The sequence below is a fragment of the Oryzias melastigma genome, linkage group LG7, assembly GCF_002922805.2.
Source record: "Oryzias melastigma strain HK-1 linkage group LG7, ASM292280v2, whole genome shotgun sequence".
Classification (NCBI taxonomy): domain Eukaryota; kingdom Metazoa; phylum Chordata; class Actinopteri; order Beloniformes; family Adrianichthyidae; genus Oryzias; species Oryzias melastigma.
In genome coordinates this window covers 30,044,602-30,055,153 of record NC_050518.1, presented here as the reverse complement: position 1 = coordinate 30,055,153, position 10,552 = coordinate 30,044,602, and the positions used below count along the sequence as shown (strand labels likewise).

Below are 10,552 nucleotides of genomic sequence, written 5' to 3'. Positions count from 1 at the left end.
CTGGTCAGACCTCCGCTTGACTCATACATTTTTTCAATCACATTTTTCCAAACGACAGCTTTTCTGTTGGTTCTCCATAGCAAACATTACATTTTTTGTGTCCTGGGGGTGACAAACGGGTCTATTTAATTTTTTAAAAGAATCTGCAAAAACACATTTTGAGATTTCCTTGGCAACAGAGGTTTTTTTGTTGACCACGCCCACACTCCTGATATTGTAAGTCACATAGTTTCGTTCAGCTTGAGCCAATGACTCAGATATCACATTTTCACAGTACTCTGGAAACTATTGTGCAAGCAAGAGGGAACGTCACTTTTGCAAGCTCAACGCTAGTGCTACGACTTTTAAATCCAGCATTTTTCACTAAGTAGTTGTCCAGTGATGCTCGAGGAGTTAGATCAAAATTCTTTGGAGGAATTTAAATTAAAGGGATTTATTTATTTTAAAAACTTAACCTCTTCTAGAGGTTAAAGATCAACAAAACTTTGGTTGTTGTAGATTTAAGCTGGCAGTATGTGTGTGAAATTTTGTGAAGATCACTCGAACAAAAGTTTTATTTTCCCATTTTGTAGCAAAATTGTCAAATTTTACACTTAGGCACAAAATAGCCACCTAGCTGTAGGTCGCGTAGCCATCCAATAATCATTTCAAAACTTCCTTTGGATATCCCTGACACGTATGTTTTGATTACATAATTTTCAAAAATACAGAGATCATGGTCCTCTCCATTGTTTTGGTGGTGTAGATGGGTTGGCTGTGGTACAGAGGTAGAGTGGTTAACCTCTGTTCAGAGGTTTGCAGGTTTGGTTCCCGCTCTGCTCACTCGTGTATTGAAATGTCCCTGGGATAGACAGTGAACCCCACATAGTTCCTGGTATCAGTGTTTGGCAGCGGAGCCACAATCAGTAGCTATGTTTCCAGCATGTATGCGGAAAACTTTATTAAGATTCTTGACATGTCAAAAAAACACGGTTTTGCAATTACCGCTACACTGTTTCCATTGAATCATAATAATGCGAATAAACACAAACCAACTCCGGCAATAAGTCATTCAAAAACATGGATGTGAACAATACTTAGATTTACAGCAGATATATTCACATTTCTTTCACAGCACTAGCACTCGTCATCTATCAAAAGAGACGTCGGCTTGTTATACGCCTCAAAACTTCTTTTTTTTTTTGCAAAATTGGAGTTTTTTCTATAATTGTTGTGTTTCCTTCAGGCACCATTAAGCATTTCACCTGCTGTGATGTCATCATTTGCGGGAGGGGTTTATTGTTCACTATGCCCAAAATTCCTTTTAACCAGGTACTGGTGTGTGCAAATGTTGGTAAGTTTTTGTGCATATGGTGAGGGCAAAATTATCGCTCAAATGTGCAGTAGGACAAGAAAACCAATGTGGTCAATGCAGCCCAGGACAGTGTGAATGCATAAAAGACATGTTTGATTCTTCAGAAAAACTTTTGTTTGCATCAAACTGTCAGTATTTAATTGTTAGTAAACAATAGGCGATTGGTTTCCTCAGCATTTGTCTTGTTACATTCAGAAAATGCAGCTTTTCTTCTGACTTAATGACCAGTAGCATGATGGACTAGAACTCGTCTGCAGGTTCATGCTGCTGTCGTTGTTCCTAGCAAAAAGTCCAACACAGATTACTGCCGTTTGTGTTGCAAACTGGATTCACCGGAGAAGTTCTCTGCTGTCAGATGATCCGAAGGATTCAGGAGGATCAAAGCAAAGTGGCGTCTATAATTCAGGGAGATCCAAACCGAATGGAACAGCTTTGTTACCGTCATGCTTTTAATTCCTGGATTACGCCCTTGTTATCTATGTCTGTCCCGTCTTTGACTCTACAGTCTTCGTCTGTCAGGGATTTTGAATGTCTTTTTTGTTTGTTTCTTCAGGTGTTGCATTCCCTGAAATTAGAAGTTTGTTTATCTTTTGTTATTATTCCACTTTTTTACTAACTATACAAACAGAACTGTCTGAGTTCAATGAAGAGTGATCTTATAAACTATAAGTAGGATGGATCTTCATCAGTCTCTGTCTAAATCTACCCAAATAAAGAATTATGGTTTAATAGCTTATGGTTTAAATCTAAGTGTCACTAAACTTTACTTCACAAGCAGAAAAAAATGACTTTTTCCTTTCACATGTCAGCTTCTTTTTTAAAAAAAAAAAAAAACATCTCTTGTCTTGTTCTGCTTTGCTTGGAGTCTTGAGTCAGTCTGCTCTTGCATCACAACTGTTGCGAAGAGACGAGGCATCCATGCAGATCCATGAAATGACGTTTTCTACATAGTATCTCAGTGTTTCAACTGCTGCTGCTGAGAAACTGAGCACACAGTGAGAAACTGCTTTCAAAACCAGCAGGGTGAGCTGGTTCTGGGATCCATGGCAACCTGCTGAATCTATTCCAATCACAGTCTCACAGTTGTACTTACATTCCAATTAAACATCATTTGATAATTAAAGCTGAAACTTTAATGAATGAAATTATTAAAAAATACATTAAAATCTTAAGAAATTAATCTATGGTTTGTTTAAAAAAAGGGAAAGACAAAATAGATCCGATGAATCATCCTGAAAATCAATGTAATTGATGGTTTAGTCTTTAGAAAATTGTTTTTCTTCCACACTCTGACAGGTTTTTTCTGCTCTGTTGTCGTTTACGCCTTTGGAAGAAGATGTTTGTACCCAGACACACATGTGAAAAGTGTCCTCTGCTCTTCAGGGAAAAGTTCGTCCTCAGGCTGCAGACGACTGCATTCAACATCTTAGCAACCAGGCGCGGAGGCATCGGCGCCACAGACGGGTCTCCAGCTCGCAGCAGTACCACACGGCACTTAGACGCATCCGACAGCTTCAGCAGACAGTAACGCTGCCGTTCACTTAAAAACATTCATGCGTGCTTTGTTAAAATCTCCAACCGTCCACTTATGACAGCAGGTCTGTTGAATACTTCGACATTTATTGGAAAATAAAATGAAATCTAGTCTGCTCGTACCACAGAGCTAAATTTCGAGGTAAGAGTGTTGTCTGGTTCACACTTGACGCGGAAGCGCCGCGGAACGGAAGCACCATTGTTAACCCATGTTGTGGTTCACTCCAGGCGAGTGCAGCGGATCGTTTAAGCATCTGGTCTCTTTTGCCATCTGCGCCAATTCTGGCAGGAAGTTTCATCAAGATACTTGAAAATATCTGGTTTATTTTCAAGATATAACCAATTTTTCCCAATAAAACACAGACACATGATCATGTTTTTGTGTCTAAACAGACTGTAAATAAACATGCAATCACTACAGACACAAAAGCAGACACACACTTCTCTCTGTGTCTCAACAACAGATAAATTAAAGAAGTGTAGGCCTCCTAGCTAGGTTATTAACTTACCCATGATGGCAAAAACAAACCCCAGCTCTAGCAGATACGCCTGTCGACCGTCACGGAAAATGAGCGTCTGGTGTGAATTGCAGGAGAGAGCGAATGCCGCGCGCACTCTGCTCCACGTCCAGTGTGAACCTAGCGTTAAACTGCCCCAAACTCAAAACATGTATTTAAAACAATTCATGGTTTAATAATAATGTTAAGAGGCTTTTCTTTTACTTAAATCAAACTTTAAAAGTCGACGGTAAACAGATTGACACCCTAACAAATCTATCCATGTTCATCATACTTCTGTCGTCCTTCCTCACTTTTATCCATCCATCCTTCTTTGTTCTTTTTATTAGTAACACTGTTTTACTGCTGAAACTGAGAGCTTTTACAGTTTTAACCACTATGTAATTATACGAGCAGCAGGAGACTTTATGAAAGCACATCTCTCCTCTCAGGAGAAGGACATAAATCACAGAATCAAAGTGGAGCTCTGAACATGTCAGAGCTCAGTGAGTATAAGTGCAGTAAAAGTAAGTTTGTGTTTTTCAGCCCGATGTGACGACTGTTAACAGAGAGCACACTCCCGGCGTGGTGGTGACCTGGACCGGACCCGGCTTCGCTCGTGTCAAAGATGGCGCCGGTTTGGTTTTCTCAATCGACAACATCCCTCACGCCATGGAGTACCACATCATGCTCCGCTACGAGCCCGAGGTGTGTGGCTCTGCAGTCTATGAATGACAATACAGTGTTCCCTCGCTATATCACGGCTCAGTTTTTGCTTCCTGATTGGCTGTTCATCTTGTCCATCTACGAAAATCTTCAATTGGTAGTTTTCATTCTATACGACTTGATCAAGGGATAAATATAGAAACGTTCTGTCAGAGAAGAGTGTATAAAGAGGGTTGAGTGGGGATTTTACACCCTTAAAACATCCAGTGTTTATGTTCCTGAATTTACTGTAACTTTTCAACCGTTAACACGATAATTCCAGCCAATTTTAAAGGAGAAAAGCGGCTCGACAAGCCAAAAGAGAGGCAGCAGACGCAAATTTGACGTGCCTGCCGCGTTCAGTGTGAATGCACCATAACAGATCCGGACCGCACCTCACCTGCTCAGCCTGCCTCCCCTATCCCAACCCCCCTTCTTCCATTTTTCAAATCTGAGCTGAGACTAGAGTCAGCCTCCAACTGTCCTGTTGTGTTACTCTTTAAAATGAGACACACATTTTTAGTCTGAATACACCCAAGTGGGCCCTGGTCCAGGACCAGGAACCGCTCTCTGACTCACTTTTTGAGGTGGTCTCAGTTCGTTTCCAAACAGACAGAGATCCGGTTCGCTCTGATTTTTCTCAGTCTGCATACGGTCCATGCTCGGAGTGGAACAACTGGACCAAAACGGCCACCCTTGCCTGGAATTATTGGGTATAAACAGAGAACTGTGGACAAACATGGAGCAGTGATGAGACACAGCAAGTCATTGAAATGTGCTCGGATGAACGCAGGCTCATTAAACAACTTTTAACGTGATCATTGCTTTTAACAGTTTTTTTCCGATAATCTATGTCATAAAAATGTCTTGCACCATGTCTCTATTGTACCAAAGTGGAAGTAAAAAGTGTTGTACTTAGTCTGCGAAATATGAAATTTAAATAAGTGAAATATCCCGAGAAAGACTGCAAAGCTTAAGACTTCTATCTCTCTCATTCCTTTGTGCCCTTGTAACTCCTGGACAAAGACAGAAGAGATCTTTAGTCACATGGTTTTGTTTACAAGCTTTAGTTTGAAACAGAAATGTTCAGTTGACGATAGTCTGAATACAGACCAAAAGCAAGGTTCAGGACTCGATCCGGATCAAATGAAGCTGACTTTTCCAGTCTGAAAACACCCTACAAATAACTCACGAGGTTTGTAGTACCACTGTATTCCAAAGGATGCTGAAAGTGGTCCTGATTTGGGTGTTGGTGTGTTTGTGCAGTCGCCAGAGGACTGGGAGGCTGTAGTCAGCATTACCTCCGTAAACCTGCCCTCCAGTCTACGATGCGGCAACCTTCTTCCAACCGAGCAGCTCTACACGGAGACTCTGCTGCACCAAAACAGGTAAACAGGCCTGCAAGTGTGTGTTTAACAGCAGCTCGGATTCCTTCAAGTCACTGCAGGCTCCTGTACGGAGCATTTTTTTCAGTTGTCACTTGAACTTGCCCGGGCCGGTGTGTTCTTTGTGAGTCAGGTGGGCTAGCTAAATAAAGAGGCTTTGTAGGTATCGGTTGAAGGGAGGGAGCAGCCCTGTTTGCTGAGGTCCAGGTTATAAAGTACACGACTTCCTGAGGGCAAAGGTGCAACCTGACAGAGAGACTGTGCAATACGTCCACCTGCATTTACTCGGTCAAGGTTCAGAGACTTCAATGAGCCGCATATTCTCTGTTGATTCATTCTTTCATGAGAAGACATGTTTGTCTGAATACATCATCCATGTTACTATGGTGAAAAGCAACCCAGTCTAAGGTTGTTTTGTAATTCCCTCATTACTTAGTACTCTATTTAGGGCAGGGGTCTGCAACTCGAGGCCCCGGAGTCACATGGGGCTCCCTATGTTATGACTCTTTGGCTTTTAATAAACAATAAGAATTAGAATAAATAATTGGTTAGTCAGTCAACTTTAGCCAATATTTTTTACATTCTGCATTATATTCTGATTAGTTGCTTTTCATATGTAAAGTTCCTTAATTATATAATTTCATGAATCTATATATATTTATATGTATTTTGTGTTCTACACCGATGTTTAGATTTGAAAGCTAAAGGAGGAAAAGAACGATGTCATGAGATATAATGCTAAAATAATACCATTGGATTCCAGTAAATCTGCTGCAGGAAAGAAGGTCTTATGCTACGATCACGAATAAAAACTGCATCTGCGATGGGGATGCAACAGAAGAATCTTCAAGATTAGCTGCCGCTGCCTGATTTTTTGAAAAATCGTTGGCATTGTCATGAATATAGATGGCGGCAGTCCGGCAGGATTAACATCATTATGAAATCAGGCAGCCACAGAGCGGTGCTGCCAACCGACAGCAGCTCTAATTGGAGGATGTTTTTTTGTCTTCGGACACAGCCGTACATATCAAGTGCTGCCAGCCGCGGTATATAAAAAGCAGGGCATTGTCCACAACTGGTTCTTCAAAACTACGATTTGGATCACACATTATAATCTTGTCAGCTTACACATTTTTAGACAGCATGCCTCCCAAGAAAGCACCATGTTCTGTCTTCTTCTCAGCATCAACCGCATTTCATCAATACGCAGGTCTCTGAGTCGCTGTGGTTCTATCAACGCCGTGATGAGTTTTGTCCAGCATTAATGCTGTCTCTCCATCTGTCGATGTCATCATGTCAACAGCCCTCATCGAGCACCCGCACTGCTACCATACGATTTCTAACAATCAGATGGTGGCAGTGGGATAGCAGCACAGGGGCGGGGGCGCAGTCTGAAATCGGCTGATCATCAGATGATTTTTGAGACTTTGAAGAACCTCTTATCAGTCAATTATCACTTGGCCTTCTGCCCCCCGCCTGCCACAGGACTGAACCTCCAAATCTCCCCAAAAAAAAGGATTAATGATCTTTGTTCAAGTGAAGCTTAGAGATACGACGAGTTGTCTCAGATGTGGGCAAACTGACATCTATTAAAGACTATAACTTTGGTTTATTCAGACTCTTCTCACTGCTTTTATTTATTCGTGCTTAAAAACTTTTTGACCTTTTCTCTGGCAAGATTGTGGTGACCCATATGACTTTTCAAAATCAGCGATTGCTGTTGCCGTCTGGCTCTCTGGGTACAATCGATGGTTTAAATGCAGCACTTCCACCTGCCCTTAAACCGGCGGATGTTCACAGATGACATTTGGAACCTTCGATCCAAACTCAAACGGATAGAAAGTGCAGATAATTGAGACTGTCCAAAGTTTTCAAACTTTCTTTTCTTATGCATTTCTCTTTAGTTATTATCTCAGTCACGACATCTAAAAATATGATTTTAGTAACATTTGGAATTGGTGCATTTAGAGTTATCCACAGTATAAAGTCTTGACTGAGCTTGTCGAAACTCAGTGACTAAGGTGCTGTCTCCTGTGCAGCTGAAGGACTTGGAGGACTTGTTATAGTTAAACAATGGATTCTTTTGTATTCATCAGTTAAGATCAGGAGGACTTTGGTTCTGCTGTGAATAATTGTCCAAACACAGCAGCAAAATGTCATTAATGTTTCCTGTGTGGTGGATCATTCATTGAAGGGTCCGATGCAGAGAAGAAATGTCCCTCGAGTGGATTATTAAAGGAAGTTGAATACAGTGGGGCAAAAAAAGTCTGTAGTCAGCCCACAATAGTGCAAGTTAACCTGCTTAATAAAATGAGAGAGGCCTGTCATTTTCATCATAGATATACCTCAACTATGAGAGACATAATGAGGGAAAAAAAACAGCAAATCACATTGTCTGATTTTTAAAGAATTTATTTGTAAATTATGGTGGAAAATAAATATTTGGTCACCTACAAACAAGCCAGATCTTTGGCTCTCAGACCTGGAACTTCCTCTGTCCTCCACTTGTTACCTGTATTAATAACCCCTGTTTGAACTGATTATCTATAGAAAAGACTCCTGTCCACAACCTCAAACAGTCACACTTTATAAACTCCTCTGTGACCAAGACCAAAGAGCTGTCTAAGGACACCAGAAACAAAACTGTTGATCTGCACCAGGCTGGAAGACTGAATCTGCATTAGATGAACAGCTTGGTGTGAAGAAATCAGCTGTAGGAGCAGTTATTAGGAAATGGAAGACCTTTCCTAATCCATCTGGGGCTCCCCGTAAGATCTCACTCTGTGGGGTCAACATGATCATAAGAACGATCAATAAAAATCTGGATGATCCAGAAGAGGATTGGGAGAATGTCCCATGGTCAGATGAAACCACAATAAACCATTTTGGTAAGAACTCTACTTGTCATGCTTAGAGGAGAAAGAATGCTGAGCTTCATCTACATAACATCATACCTACTGCAAAGCACGGGGGTGGAAGCATCATGCTTTGGGGCTATTTTTCAGCAAAGGGACCAGAACGACTGATTATTGTAAAGAAAAGAATGAATGGAGCCATGTGTGGTCAGATTTAGAGTGAAAACCTCCTTCCATCAACAAGGGCATCGAAGATAAAAAACATATGTGGGTTTTTCTGCATGATAACTATCCCAAACACACTGCTCGGTAATGAAGGAGTGGCTTCATAAGAAGCATTTCAAGGTCCTGGAGTGTCCTAGTCTCCAGATCTCAACCTCATAGAAAACCTTTGGAGGGAGTTGAAAGTCTGAGAGCGACAGCCCCAAAACATAACTGCTGTAGAGGAGATCTACATGGAGGAATTGACCAACACATCACTGCTCTAGAGGAGATCTGATGGAGGAATGGACCAAAACATCACTGCTCTAGAGGAGATCTGATGGAGGAATGGACCAAAACATCTCTGTTCTAGAGGAGATCTGATGGAGGAATGGACCAAAACATCACTGCTCTAGAGGAGATCTGATGGAGGAATGGACCAAAATACTAGCAAGTTTGTGAAAACTTTGTGAAGACTTACAGAGAATATTTGACTGCTGTCATTGCTAACACAGAATATATCAGTTGAAAGTTTATTGACTAAATACTTATTTTCCACTATAATTTGCTAATAAATTCTTTAAAAATCAGACAATGTGATTTTCTAGATTTTTTTCCCATTTTGTCTCTCATAGTTGAGGTATATCTACGATGAAAATTACAGGCCTCTATCATCTTTTTAAGTTGGAGAAACTGACCCCTTGGCTGAATAAATAATTTTTTTCCCCACTATAGATTAAAAATGAAAATACATATCGACAGATAGTTTGGTAAACTGTGTTTTGATCAAATCTTAAATTGTTATTTCCTTTCAATTCTTGAAAAGATCTGCAATTATATTAGAAATATATTTTTTGAGGGATTTTGATGGAGGAGTTTTACGTGTTTTTTCACAAATTTGTTAAGCACTGAATTGTAGAAAAGTGTTGCATAGATAAAGGTTTGATGAATTTATTGGACATCACGTGTGTGTTCCTCCTCTGGTCGTCTGTCAGCATGACAGTCAGAAACAGCTGAGCCGAGACGTGGAAAATGAACGGTTCTATGCCACAGTCATATATCACGAGCACAATCTGTCAAACACTTGGAGTATTTCTGAGACAGCGCAACAACGTGACGATTGATGGGATGGACAGGAAAAGTATAGTGTTCAGAAACGAGGTGCTGACTAATGCCTGACTGTTGCCAAGAAACACGTGAGCTGAAGGAGAGAGGAGATGACAGACGGATGGATGGGAAGGAAGAGAAAAACAAACATAGCAAACATCTGATGCTAAAAGGAGGTTCACCTGCACAAAAGTCCGACTCAAAGTGCATTTGGATTTAAGTCTTCCTAACACCAATTTCCTGTCAGTGTTAGATTGAAAGCGCTAATCCCAAGTAGTTCTGTTTAAATACATATAACTGCTGTTAATCTAAACTTTATTTTGTGTAATCAGCATCACATTATTGCTTATCTGGGCTGCATTTAGCTGCATTAAACTGAATTCTGATCTTTTTTTTTATTATTATTATTGTGCAAAAATAAAGCAAAAACACAGATCTGGATTCATCAATTCGGATACATCTACACTGAAACTCTGCTGCACCTGAACAGGCAAAAGGCCTGCTTGAGTTTGTTTAGATCAGGGGTCTGTGGAGCCACATGTGACTCTTTTACCCCTTTTTTGTGTCTCTCTGGTTAAAGAAAAACAACACGTTTTTTTTATTTTAAAAAGTATCAACAAAGCATAAAGTAAGTAAGTAAGTAGTAAAATAAAAAAGGTTAACTAACAAACTTTATTCAACTAATTCAGAAAAGTAAAACATTTTGACTGATTTTTGTGTTCTGTTTACCACAGAAAATCGTTTGGAAGTCAGTGAGCACAACCAGAACTATAAGGCAGAAGTATGAGCAAATTTAAGGATTTTAAGTGGTTCAACAAATACAGTAAGGGTCACTTAATTAGCTCAGGTTGTATTTTAGTGAATTAGATTTAAAAAAAATGCCTCAAATACATCATACTTGGTAAAACTAACTGT

General features: G+C 40.3%; 1 protein-coding gene across 1 annotated transcript in view; it reads left to right on the top strand.

Moving 5' to 3' along the window:
* Window positions 1-10,552, top strand: part of lamb2l (laminin, beta 2-like) — a gene marked incomplete at its 3' end in the record, with an annotated part of 79,388 nt that overhangs the window by 50,188 nt on the left and 18,648 nt on the right. The window contains 3 exon segments of the mRNA XM_024292502.2: window positions 2,738-2,878; window positions 3,931-4,092; window positions 5,356-5,477. Of these exon segments, the coding sequence (XP_024148270.1) occupies window positions 2,738-2,878; window positions 3,931-4,092; window positions 5,356-5,477 (425 nt within the window).